This window comes from Papio anubis, chromosome 8 (assembly GCF_008728515.1).
Source record: "Papio anubis isolate 15944 chromosome 8, Panubis1.0, whole genome shotgun sequence".
Lineage (NCBI taxonomy): Eukaryota > Metazoa > Chordata > Mammalia > Primates > Cercopithecidae > Papio > Papio anubis.
In genome coordinates, this window is record NC_044983.1 from 89,767,459 (window position 1) to 89,781,891 (window position 14,433).

A 14,433-nucleotide genomic window follows, 5' to 3' on the forward strand; every position below is an offset into this window, starting at 1 on the left:
TCAAGGCAGGGTGCAGTGATTCTTGCCTGTAATCCCAGCATTCTGGGACACCAAGGTGGCTGGACTGCTTGAGGCTAGGAGTTCAAGACCAGCCCTGGAAACATAGCAAGAGCCTATCTCTACAAAAAGTAAAATAAAATTAGTCAGGCATGGTGGCACATGCCTATAGTCCCAGCTACTAGGTAGACTAAGGTAGGAAGTTACCTTGAGCCCAGAAGTTCGAGGCTGCAGTGAGCTATGATAGTGCCACTGAACTCCAGCTGGGGCAACAGAGCAAGATCCTATCTCAAAAACAGCAACAACAAGAAAACAAAAAACACAAGCTTCTTCTATGCCTCCAAACCCTGAAGCTTACCTGGGAAGCATTTCCTCGTGGGTAGGACAGAGCTCAGTATTAACAACCCACTTGGGTAACAGATGTAAAGTCAAGTCAATCAAGTAAGCTATTATAAAAAATGAAAGGGATATTTTGACCTCCATGTATACTTTTTGTTTCCCACCTTAACAAAGTATGAAAGCTGAAAGAATCCCAGAGCTGATAGCTCCTACTAATGGTGGTTTTCCACACACATTCAGTCTTGTCTCACATGACCACATGTATCCTTGGTACGGAGAGACTGAGATATTTGGAAGCCTAGCCTGGACTCGTAAGACTTCCACTCTGCTTTTGCAATCCTTGCTTTCTCGTTGCTTGGTGTGTATGCTTTCTTAAAGATGAGTAAACCTAAAGCTGGATGCAGCCCACAGTGTCTTGTGACCTTGTGTTTTTGTCTTGTGAGTTGTCAGTTTGAGCAATCTGAGCAGAAAGGGTAGTCAATCAAATCAGCTGCTTCAGTGTTAAAATACCATGTCTATTGTTCTGTGAAAGGATAAACATAAGATTCAGATCTCATGAAATTCACACACTTTAATCCAAAACCCAATTCTTTAATTAATTCACTTGAAAAGAGAACATGATATAAACACTCACATTAGTTCATTTTTTTCTTGCATTTACAATCTGTCTCAGGAACCTGGCATGGTGAAATCACAGAAAAGGCAGGACAGTGCACTGGAAAGAGCTTCAGATTTTGAGTTAAAAGAGAGGCTGGTGTTCAAATTTCAGCTCTGTCACTGAATGATCTTGAATAATTATTTAATCTCTGTAAGCCTTAAATCTGTAAAACAGAGATAATAGAGTATTTGCTCTGTTCAACTCTCAGCATTGTTGTGAGGAGCAAACCACTTAACTTTAAAGAGATAAATAAATGTAGGTTATCACATGTTTCAAGCACCTGATTTTCACATGTTCATTTTGGTCTGTTTCAGAAAACCTTTGATCCTATCTTATCTAATTTATTTATATTAGTCCATAATGGCTATACTACATACATAATAAACAGAGGTTTATAAATACTAAACTTTTACTTAGCACCATTATATTTATGTAAGAGATGGAAGCATTAGATTGACATTCCTACAGGTTTTCTTTAAACAAATGTAGCAGTTGTAATTTTGTTCCACTCAGATGCTAAACAGTGGTATACATCTGTATTGGTCAGAATTGTCCAGAGAAACAGAACCAATAGAAGATAAACAGAAAGAGATATATAGATATATAGAGAGAGAGTTATTCTGGGAATCAACTCACATAATTATAGAAGGCAGGAAGTCCCAAAAATCTGCTGTCCCAGTCTGAGTCTGAAGGCCTGAGAAGGGGGTAAGGGGTTGCTATAGTCTGAATGTTTGTGTCCTTCCCAAATTCTTATGTTGAAACCACATTACCAATGTGATATTAGGAGGTGGGGTCTTAGGGAAGTGATCAGGTCATGAGGGCAGAGTCTCATGAACGGAATTAATGCCTTTATAAAAGAGGCCCAAGAGAGACTCCTTGTCCCTTCCACCATGTTAGGTCACAGCTACACGGTGCTATCTATGAAACAGAGAGCAGGCCCTCACCAGACACTGGCTCTGCTGGTGCCTTGTTCGTGGACTCTCCACCCTTCAGAACTGTAAGAAACAAATTTCTGTTGTTTATGAGCTATCCAGTTTATGGTATTTTGCTGTAGCACCTCAAATGAACAAAGACATGGGTGATAGTTTAAGTCCCAGTCTGAGTCCAAAGGCCCGAGAACTAGGAGCTCTGATGTCAGAGGATAGGAGAAGATGGATGTTCCAGCTCAAACAGAAAGTACTTTTACCCTCCCTGCCTTTTCATTCTATTCAGGTCCTCAAAAGATTGGATGATACAAACATCGTTGGTAAAGCAAATCTCTTCTAGAGGTAAAGGCTAATCTCTTCTGGAAACACTCTCGCAGACACATCCAGAAATACTCAGGAAGGATTTTGACTCCCAATTTCAAATTCTAACTTCATCTATAATTACTACATAAACTATGCATACCCCCAGAGATGAAATTTTTAATAATAAAACAGGGAATGGGTACAGTGGCTCACAGCTGTAATCCCAATATTTTGGGAGGCAGAGGCAGGAAGACTGCTTGAGGCCAGGAGTTTGAAACCAATCTGGACAACATAGCATGATCCTATCTCTACTTCAAAAGAAAAAAAAAGGAATACGTGAAAATAAATATGTTGCAGGTACAAAGGATTTATTTTTTATTTGTTTATTTATTTTTGAGACAGAGTCTTGCTCTGTAGCCCAGGCCGGAGTGCAGTGGCATGATCTCGGCTCACTGCAACCTCTGCCTCCTGGGTCAAGCAATTCTCCTGCCTCAGCCTCCCAAGTTGCTGGGACTACAGGCACATACCACCATGTCCAGCTTATTTTTGTATTCTTAGTAGAGATGGGGATTCACCATGTTGGCCAGGATGGTCTTGATCTCTTGACCTTGTGATCTGCCCACCTTGGCCTCCCAAAGTGCTGGGATTACAGGTGTGAGCTACCATGCCCGGCCGGAATTTTTATGCTGTAGATATCTATGATGTTATATATTTTTTAACTACTCAAAAAAAAGTCTTCAGTATTTTGTTTACATTTCCTCAAAAAACAAAAATAAAGGAATTGTTAATTTTGGTCTGCTTTGGAATTTTATTACCTTCTTACTCAAAAAAATAATTTTTTAATAAATCTTAAAAAAATTATAAAGATTAAATTACACCAAACACTTCAGGTTTTCAAGTAAGTATAACAAACTCCAACAAACTATTGTCTGTCAAGGCACTTTTTTTTTCTTTTTTTACAATTTTTACATCATAAAAGCTATATTCTGAATTAGTATTGGTTTTGTGAACAACAGAATATCTTCGGGATAGAAGTTTGTAATGGTTTGAAGCAAAGATCACAGGTTAGCTATAGAAAAGTGCCATAGGAAACTGGTCTAAACCAAAAACATTTATATCATACAAGGTAAGACAAAACAATATCCCTTTCTACCAAGTCATGTTGAAGCCTTCCTTGAATACCAAAATAGCATATCTACAAATCCCTCTAGGATACAATATATTAATTTGGGAACAAGTCAGAAAAACAAAGCCATATGCTAATTATACATGTTGTTTGCTGTGAGTCACAGTCAAAATTTTAATCTTGCCAACATAATATTAAGACACAGTTGCTCAGGCAATGTGACTGTAGGCCATAACTGAGCCACTCAAATGAAATGCCAGCCAGATTTTTTTCACTCGCTCCTTTGTCATACACCATTTTAAATGGATGGATAGACTGTCTAGAAGTTTAATTCTGCAGATCAGAGCTGCTCATGTTTAAATTCACCTTTAGTAATTCAATCCTAATGAGAATGTGATTGAAATGTATTTACATTGTCGTTTAGAGCCAGAACATTATGACATAAAGCTGTGTGAAAGGTGTATTTGTGTAATTAGAAATGAATTATGTATGTGACTTACATTATTACCCATTGCAGTGACAGCTTCTGTCAGCTCATGCAGCAGATTGACAGATCGCAGAAGCAAAAAGGGGAGTCTGGATGCTGTCAGATGCAAGAAAAAACTGCTGGCTCTGCTTTCTTCAGTGTTGAGCACAGCTCCATGCTCAGCAGTTGGCCTGAATAAATACCTTGAAACTGAGATCTATGAGCAAGGAATATGATCATGGTGGTTAAAGAAGTAAAAGAGATAAAGTACCTCATTCATTCATTCAATTACTAAATAGCTATTCTATGCCAGGTCCCATACAAGGTCCTGAGAATATTAGGATAAGATTAAATCCCCATCCTCAAAGGATTCCACCGAGAGAGAGAGAGGGAGAGCGTGCGAGCGCATGAGCATATGGACTGGGAGCATAGAGAAAGGGAAAAAGGGAAAATTCTTATGAACAGCACCTCTCACAGAAAAGTTGCTTTATATGTGCAAACCAGGTGTTAAGGTCCTTTAACATGTGGATAAAATGAGTCTAAACCCCCACAAATCCCTGGTTTGTCGAAGTCTGAAGTCTTCCTCAATTCCCAGAGGGCTGTCTTCTATACTTCTCAGTCTCTGAGATCCCATGCCACATATGCTACCTTTATTCCATGTGACATGGGTTCTCCCATGAAATTCAGCCTCTTCTGAAATTTCTACTGCAAAATCACTCTCATGCAGGATACTGGAAGATTTCAGAGTAAGGCAGAGAGATGGATGGAAGGTTACTTCCCACATTACTTGGCAAACAACTTTATGGAGAACAACAGCTATCTACTATGAAAATAGGGCCCAGCACCCTTACCTAAGGAGCTGAAATGGTCAGATTTGTCTTCAATTGAGATAAGGGTGCTGGGTCTTTCCACCCAGCATCCACCAGTCACCAAATGTCAGCCAACCAGGGGAGGAGCATAATCTTGGGTGAGGCAGATCCTCTCAGCTGAGGGCTATTCTTGGGGAAGATTTTGGTTATAGGTGGTCCACAGGTGATGCTTCTTCTGGCAGCTGGGGAAACACGCTCCTTGGTTCTGAAAGGGGCAATCTGGGCAGCACACCCTTGCATCCACCACAGTTAAGACAGGCAGCAGTTGCAGAGTGGCTGGAACTATGTGAATTAAATAAATAAATAAATAAATAAATAAAGTTTAAAAAAAAAAAGACAAGCAGAATTACCTGTCCTTTATCAATGTTTTTTAAGTACTTTATGCCTGAAAAGAATATGATGCAAGATAGATATTGAAAGTTTAGTTCAGTCCAGCAACATACTGAAACCCTCTCTCTTAAAAAAAAAAAAAAAAAAGTTATATGTAAAGCCTCATACATGAATTCTACACATGGGACCAAGAAACACCATTTTCACTTATTATTAGTTGGCTACTTCCTCCCTGACAAATTTGGTTCCAAACTGCCTGTTCGTGAATCCTAGATGTACAGCTAGCTACCCAGGTATGGCACTACAAATTAAAAGAATTCATCCTTGATTACACATAATTGAGTATTTCACACCTCAAGACAACACAGGTATAACCCATTTTATTGTGGTTCCCAGGATTTTTTAAATTGAAGGTTTCTGACAACCCTGCATCAAGCAAATGAGTGACACTTTTCCCCAAAACGTGCTCATTTCATGTCTTTGTCACATTTTAGTAATTCTTGCAATATTTCAAACTTTGACATTATTATTGTATCTGTTAGGGTTATCTGTGATCAGTGATCTCTGATATTACTGTTGTAATTGTTTTGATGCACCATAACTTATGCCCATGTAAGATAGCAATCTTAATCAAGAAACGTTGTGTGTGTTCTGACTGCTCCACCAACTGTTGGTTACCCCATCTCTCTCCCTCTCCTTGGGACTCCCTATTCCCTGAGACATAACGATATTGAAATTCAGCTAATTAATAATCCTGAAATGGCCACTAAGTGTGCAAGTGAAAGGAAAAGTCATATATTTTTCACCTTAAGTCAAAAGCTACACAGAATTAAGCTTAGTGAGGAAAGCATGTTGAAAGCCAAGAAAGGCTAGAAGCTAGGACTCTTGCATCAGTTAGCCCTAGGACTCTTGCATCAGTTAGCCAAGTTCTGAATGCAAAGTAAAAGCTCTTAAAGGAAATTACAAGTGAACACACAAATGATAAGTGAAGCAGATTTATTGCTGATATGGAGAAAGTGTTAATGGCCTGGAAAGAAGTTCAAACCAGCCACAATATTCCCAAAGCCTAATCCAGAGCAAGGACCTAAATCTCTTCAGTTCCATGAAGGCTGAGAGAGGTGAGGAAGCTGCAGAAGAGTTTGAAGCTAGTGTAATATTTAAGGAAAGAAGCTGTCTCCACATCATGTAAGTGTAAGGTGAACAGCAAGTGCTGATGGATAAGCTGCGGCAAGTTATCCAGAATTTTCTAGCAAATTATTTTTAAATTAAGGAAAATACATCATTTTTCAGACATGATACTGTTGCATACTTAGTAGACTATAGTATAAACATAACTTTCATATGCACTGGAAAACCAAATACTTCTAACTAAGATAACTTTTAGCTAAGATCATTGATGAAGGTGGCTACACTAAACAACAGATTTTCAATGTAGAAGAAACAGCCTGCTATTGAAAGATGATGCCAGCTACGACTTTCATAGCTGGAGAACATAAGTCAATGTCTGACATCAAAGCTTTAAAGGACAGGCTGACTCTGTTTGGGACTAAAGCAGCTAGTAGCTTTAAGTTGAAGCCACCTTCCAAAAATCCCAGGGCTCTTAAGAATTATGCTAAATCTACTCTCCCTCTACTCTAGAAATGAAACAACAAAGCCTGGGTGACAGCACATCTGTTTAAAGTCTGGGTTACTAAATATTTTAAGCCCACAGTTGCAACCTACTGCTCAGAATGAAATATTTCTTTTAAAATATTACTACTGATTGGCAAGGCACCTGGTAATCCAATGGCGCTGATGGAGATGTACAAGGAGATCAATGTTGTTTTCATGCCTGTGAACACACCATCCATTTTGCAGTACATGGGTTAAGCAGTAATTTCAACTTTCAAGTCATATTATGTAAGGATTGCATTGTGTAAAGCTAGCTATGACCATATAGACAGTGATTCCTCTGATGGATCTGAGCAAAATCAGTGGAAAACCTTCTGGAAAAGAAACACCATTTGCAATTCATGGTAGGATATCAATATAACAACATTAACAGGAGTTTGGAAGAACTTAATTCCAATCCTCATAACTGACTTTGAGGAGTTCAAGATTGCAGTGGAGGAAGTAACTGAAGATGTGGTGGAATCAGCAAGAGAACTAGAATTAAAAGTGGAGTCTGAAGATTTGACTGAATTGCTGTAATCTCATGACCAAACTTGAGCAGATGAGGAGTTACTTCTTATAGGGGAGCAAAGAAAGTAGTTTCTTCAGATGGAATCTACTCCTGGTGAAGGTGCTGTGAACATTGTTGAAACTACCACAAAGGATTTAGAATATTCATAAACTTAGTTGATAAAGCAGTGGCAGGTTTCAAGAGGACTGGCTCCAATTTTGAAAGAGTTTTTACTGTGGGAAAAATACTATCAAATAGCATCGCATGCTACAGAGAAAGCTTTTGTGAAACAAAGAGTCAATTGATGTGGCAAACGTTGCTGTCTTGTTTTCAGAAATTGTCACAGCCGCCCCAACCCTCAGCAACCTTCACCAGGTTCCTGATCAGTCAGCAGTCATTGACATCAGTGTAAGACCCTCTACCAGCAAAAAGATATCAGGCCGGGCATGGTGGCTCATGCCTGTAATCCCAGCACTTTGGGAGGCCAAAGCAGGTGGATCACCTGAAGTCAGGAGTCCAAGACCAGCCTAACGAACACGGTGAAACCCTGTCTCCACTAAAAATACAAAAATTAGCTGGGCATGGTGGCGGATGTCTGTAATCCCATCTACTTGGGAGGCTGAGGCAGGAAGAATTGCTTGAACCCAAGAGGCAGAGGTTGCAGTGAGCCAAGATCGTGCCACTGCACTCCAGCCTGGGTGACAGAGCAAGACTCCGTCTCAAAAAACAAAAAAAAGACATCAACTCACTAAAGTCTCAGATGACCGTTAGCATTTTCTAGCAAATTATTTTTAAATTAAGGAAAATACATCATTTTTCAGACATGATACTGTTGCATACTTAGTAGACTATAGTATAAACATAACTTTCATATGCACTGGAAAACCAAAAAAATGTGTTACTCGCTTTATTGTGATATTCATTTTATTGCAGTGGTCTGTAGCCAAACCTGCAATATCTCCAGGGTATGCCTGTATTTTCTGTCTAAAGGAAATTTTCCTAAATGGAAACAAAAGCTAATTACAGAAGCCCCAGTTGGAAATTAAATTAGTAACTCCTTTCTCTTTGCAAGCTTCAGTCTTCTAAAGCTTGTTTTGTACATTAAACCCCCTTTTTTTTTTCTTTTAAGATGGGGTCTCACTCTGTCACCCGATGGATATTGGATCATATCCAATCATAGTTCACTGCAAACTCAAACTCCTAGGCTCAAGCAATCCTCCTGCCTCAGCCTCCCAAGTAGCTGGAACTACAGGCATGTGCCACCATACCTGGCTAAGTTTATTTTTTAGAGACAGAGCCTCACTATGTTGCCCAGGCTAGTCTCAAACTATTGGTCCCAAGCAATCCTCCTGCCTCTACCTACTAAGTAACTAGGATTACAAACTGGAGCCACTGTGCACAGCTAAAAAACACTCTTTTCAATGTCAAAAATTACTCCAGATAACCCTTAAATGATGGTATTTGAACGTTTATGCAGTGCATAAGCAATATTTGTTGGACATGGCTTTATAAACTGCCTAAGTCTGAGGTCCCAAACTAGGAACTAGTGCTCTAAAGTGTTCCCAAACCCTTCATCTCCTGCACTAACCTAATAACTTTTCTTACTCAAACTGCCCTGCAGCAACTATTACATCCAACATCTTTAGCATTTGCAATCCTAGCCTCTCATTCTCTTTCTCCTTTGAGCTACATTTTAAACTTACCAAGTTTTTCAGTTGTTTCAAACATCTGTCTAATATTTCTAATCAGATTAGTTTTCCCAAAGACAGAGACTAAGTATTTTTACCTTTTTATATTCCTCATAACAATTTCTCAGTAAATACTTAATGAAAGTATATTAATCAAGGAATTATTAACAATTATACAATGATAGAAGCACATCTTTAATTTTTCATTTAAACGTTTAATATTTACAAAAACTTAAACCACTCAATTTTGACTGTTGTATCAAAAGTGATATATTTTGCAACACATATTGTAATTTAAATAATTCTATTAATTTTCAAATAGTACATTTAATTACCATACTAATTTTCAAAAGAAGAGCAATGGAATGTCATGAAGTAATCTTTCATTATGTGCCAGTAGCTTGAGTGGTTATATTCTGAAAAATGAATGACACATTTTCTGTTATTCTTTCAAGAAAAGGATCTGTAAGATTTAAATGATCTCCAGAAAAATGTTTCCATTGCTTCAGCTGGGACATAGAAAGAGGTTTCAGGGAGTTAGATTTCTGGTGATGTGGACCAAGTTGACAATCTCTAGAGACAATGAATTTTTCCAACGAATCACCTGCAATAAGTAAAACAATGAGAAAATCCTTAGGCAAGCCAATATCCTACTAAATACAATACTTTTTTGTTTCATGATACTTCGTTTATGTGATTTATTACATTTGATCACCATGGTTCAAGTTAAGACAAATTCATTCATTCTTTTTACAAACATTTATAAATTATTTACTATGTACTGAGTTAAACAGTAAAGGTAAAATGATGAAGAAACACAGGCATGGTCTCTGACTTAAAGGACCTTACAGTCTAGTGGGAGAGATATATATTAAATAAATAATCATCCAAAAAAATGTATTACAAGTTCAAAATCCCTTGCCTAAAACCTGTGGGGCCAGATATGTTTCCAAATTCAGAATATAATTCGAACAATCTGGGTCAGCATTCCATAACGAAACTTATCGACATTCTGTAGCAAGTCACAGTCTTACAAAATGAGTTAAATAAAAACTATCGATAAACTCACATCAATTTAGGTAAGGTTTTGCCACAAATAATTTTGTCACAAATTTATGAAGAAAAAAAAATCTTTTGAGCTTTCTAGATTTCAGAATTGAAGATAACGGACTGTGGAGCTGCAGGGAGGTAAGGGTATGAAGGAAAGATACAGGGAACTACCTTACATATGACAAGAGAAGTTGACTTGGTCTGGAAGGTAAGTGAAAGGCACCCTGAGGAAATGTTCTATTAAGATCTGAAAGATGAGGAGGAAAGAACTAGATGGGGAAGAAAGATAAAGCATTCCACAATAAGCACATTAAAAAGCTATGAAAAGGAAGGGGCACTGGCATAGTCAAGCAATTGATAGGAGCCTATGCAATTAGAGCCTATAGAGTAAAAGCAAAGAATAATGCAAGAGAAGTTAAGTAATGCAAGGTGATGCAAGTATTCAAGGGCTGGATTATGCAAAACATGAATGGCAGAGGCCAGCCGTTATTCACCAAATCCATTTCTCTTTCCTCCAGGGCACTTAGTCACCTTTCCCAGCCTCCCTTACAGTTAGAAACTGCCACTGTGTCTGGCCTATGGAATGCAGCTATGTCACTTCCAGATCTGAACTATAAACATACTTCAAACTGAACAATTTTCTACTTTATCTCTTCTCTCATTGCTGGCTGGCAGATGTAGGGGAACCCAGCAGAGGACTCTAAGGTCCAAAGGGATGGAAGAGCTCCAAGTGGAAGAACCCTGGATCACAAAATTACCTTAGGAAAGGCTGTCCACTAAATGCCCACAATGACCTGTTACACAAATGAGAAACATATTTCTATTGTGTTAGACCATTGTGCTTTTTTAGTTCCTTGTTACAGCATTTAGACTGCCCTAACTTAGTATCTATCCTAAGAGCAACAGGAAGCTATTGGAGGTTTTACTTTTTTAACCTTTTAATTATGGGAAATTTCAAATAAATATAATATATATATAGCATGTATCATTTCACTAATAAACATTTCATTCTACATTTCTAAAAGATAAACACTTCTTTGAAATTTTATCACACCTAAAAGAAAAGCCTCAAGTCATTCCTTAATATCATCAAATCCTTGTCAGTGTTCATAATCATTGAGGTTTTAAGAAAAGAGATGACAAGATTGCTTCAAAAATTAGAAGACAATAGAATAACACCTGCAAAGTACTGACCAAAAAAACCTTTGGCTAACTAAGAGCCAGTATTAGGCCCTTGTTAAAAATAAAAAATGAAAAGACAGTAGAAATAAATAAAAATACCTTAATAATTATAAATGCAAACAAACTAAATATTCTCACTAAAATAAAATATCAGACTGGACAAAAAATAAAATCTAGCTTTATGCTGTTGACAATAGATACCTAAAACATAAGAACATGGACAGATTTAAGGTAAACAGATGGGAAAAAATAGACCAGACAAATCCTAACGATAAGAAAGCTAGTTTAATATGTTAAGACAAAATGAAACAAAAGGCATTAGGGATAAGGCAATCACTATATAACAATAAAATAGAGAAACCATAATGAAAAGCAAATTTCACAAGGAAGATATAAAATATATGAAGCAGAAAATGATAAAAATAACAATAGTTTTGTCTAATCCACCATCATAGTTTCATATTTTAATATATTTATTTGAATAATAGATATATCTAACAAAAAATTAGGTTGTTAATGTTTTAAATGGGCAAACAATATAAAGAGATGGTTCACATAAAGGAAGTATGGTTCTTAAACTTAGGAAAAGCTCAGCTTCATTCATAATAAGAGAATAGCATATTAAAACTATACCAATATATTATTTTCTTACTATCAGATTGGCAAAAATACAAGCATTTGATAATCCACTAACCTGGCAAGGCTATGGGAAAATAGACATTCTAGTGTATTTCTGGGGGTGTGTAAATTGACACAACATCCAACAAAGGGCATTTTGGTAGTATCTATCAAAATTACAAATGTATATATTCTCTGACTCAGCAATACTAAAAATTTACCTTACAGGTATACTTGAAGATATTCAAAATGATACATGAATAAAATACACACCTATGGGAAATAACCTAATTGTACATCTGTGGATGATATGGTTTGGCTCTGTGTCCCCACCCAAATCTCATCTTGTAGCTCCCATAACTCCCACGTGTTGTGGGAGGGACCCAGTGGGAGATGATTGAATCATGGGGGCAGGTCTTTCCTGTGCTGTTCTTGTGATAATGAATGGGTCTCATAAGATCTGAAGGTTTTAAAAATGGGAGTTACCCTGCACAAGCTCTCTTTTTGCCTGCCACCATCCATGTAAGATGTGACTTGCTCTTCCTTGCCTTCTGCCATGATTGTGAGGCCTCCCCAGCTATGTGGAACTGTGAGTCCAATTAAACCTCTTTTTTTTGTAAACTGCCCAGTCTCAGGCATGTCTTTATCAGCAGTGTGAAAACAGACTAATATAGTGGGGGATAGATAAATTATGATATATCTATACACTGGAAGATTATATAGCTGAGGAAAAAAAAGAATGAGGAAACTCTGTAACAATACAGAAAGATCTCAGGCCGGGCGCGGTGGCTCAAGCCTGTAATCCCAGCACTTTGGGAGGCCGAGACGGGCGGATCACGAGGTCAGGAGATCGAGACCATCCTGGCTAACACAGTGAAACCCCGTCTCTACTAAAAAATACAAAAAAAATAGCCGGGCGAGGTGGCGGGCGCCTGTAGTCCCAGCTATAGGGAGGCTGAGGCAGGAGAATGGCGTAAACCTGGGAGGCGGAGCTTGCAGTGAGCTGAGATCCGGCCACTGCACTCCAGCCTGGGTGACAGTGCGAGACTCCCTCTCAAAAAAAAAAAAAAAAACAATACAGAAAGATCTCAAGATACGCTATTGAGTGAAAAAAGGTACAGAAATATACGTATAACATGCTATAATTTATTGGGAGGAAAACTGGGCAAGAATATATATGTAGAGTGGCTTATATATGCATACATATATATCTGGAAGAATACACAAAAAAACTAATAGTGGTGGTTTCTTTTGATGTAGAAGGCTAAAAATTAGGGAGATAAGGATAGAGTGGTAGGAAGAGTTTTCACCATGCACATTTTATATTTTTAAATAATTGAGTCATGTAAATGTATTACCAATTCAAAAGTTAAATTAGTCATTTTTGAAATCTATAAAAGAAAAAATGGATTATATAACAAAATCTGGCTAATATGACAGAATTCTGCACTAGGCAATTGAGAGGATATACATGATTTCCATGCACAAAAGAAACATTTACAAAAAATGACCACATCCTAGACCATACCCCAAGTCTCTATAATTACCAAAGAATCCGTATCATGGATTCTATTTCTGACTACAGAGCATCAGCAAGAATTTGGTAACAAAAACTAAAATACATTTTAAAGCATACTTTTAAATAACTCATAAGTCAAAGAAGAAATCATAACAAAAAACAAAATATTTAGAAATGAATAATGAAAGACTGTATATCAAAATTATGGGCAGCTTAGAGAAAAATGTATAGTCTTAAATATCCACTTCTTTGAAGAGAAGACTGAAAAATCATTAAGCTAAGTATTAACCTTAATTATTAGAAAAAGAACATTAGAGTAAATACAAGGAAAAAGGAGAAGAGAAATTATTAAAACAGGAAAAAATTTAATAGGGAGGATAAAGTGTTAATACTTTTAATAACCAAAATGGTTATGAAGAAAGAGAAAATCTGAAAACATTTCTCTGAAGTTTAAATTCTACCCACTAAAAAATAAAAATGTATACATATTTTAGCTACTATAAATATTATATATTGTTATAATTATATATTGTGCATGATTATATTTATTATATTTAGTTATTAGTTATATATTTATATATAAATATGACACATAACTAATAAATATAATCATATATAATTTATATGACAAATAACTAATAAACTAATAAGCTTCTATTGTACCTAAAGAGAAATATTTATATAAAGAAACATTTACATAAAAAAGAAACATCTATATAAAATATATTTTATGTTTACATAAAATCTAAATTCTTCCATCTCAGTCTTATATAGTCTAACTTCTTCAACCTATCTTAATATAATTTATCAAGTAACTTTCAACTACTAGACATTGATTGCTCAAGTCCTACTCCTGATTTAGTTCCTTTTTGAATGGTGTCTATTCTGGAGGGTAAATTTTCAGCTTTACTTAAGCAGCACTAGCAGTTACATGAAGTACTGAGAAGTACGGTGGCCCATGCTTCTGAGTGCCTCAGAAAATATGACCCCATTATGAATAAATTCTGTACAACATAAACAACAAGATTATTCTGTCAACTATATTTTTTTTGTGGAAGAGAAATAGGGATTAAAACCATTTTTCTGGCTGGAAGCGGTGGCTCACACCTATTAATCCCAGCACTTTGAGAGGCTGAGGTGGGCAGATCGCTGGAGCCCAGGAGTTCGAGACTAATGTGAGCAACACGAAGAAATCTTGTCT

General features: G+C 36.9%; 1 protein-coding gene and 1 long non-coding RNA gene across 4 annotated transcripts in view; both read right to left on the reverse strand.

Annotated features, from left to right (window-relative positions):
* RAD54B (RAD54 homolog B) overlaps positions 1-14,433 on the reverse strand; it is a 134,015-nt gene that overhangs the window by 25,376 nt on the left and 94,206 nt on the right. The window contains exon 15 of one of the 3 annotated variants that reach the window (XM_003902978.4): positions 9,038-9,467. The exons of 1 other annotated variant lie outside the window; for it this stretch is intronic. In XM_003902978.4, the coding sequence (XP_003903027.2) occupies positions 9,250-9,467 (218 nt within the window). In that variant the 3' untranslated portion in view covers positions 9,038-9,249. Of the gene's footprint in view, positions 1-9,037; positions 9,468-14,433 lie in introns of those variants that run through there. One more of the 3 variants, XM_009213343.1, reaches the window with a different exon arrangement.
* LOC103886975 lies at positions 888-7,634 on the reverse strand. Its single transcript, XR_650879.4, has 3 exons — positions 4,667-7,634; positions 3,850-4,032; positions 888-1,157 (listed from the first exon to the last, which is right to left on the reverse strand). It is a non-coding gene; the product is annotated as an uncharacterized LOC103886975 (long non-coding RNA).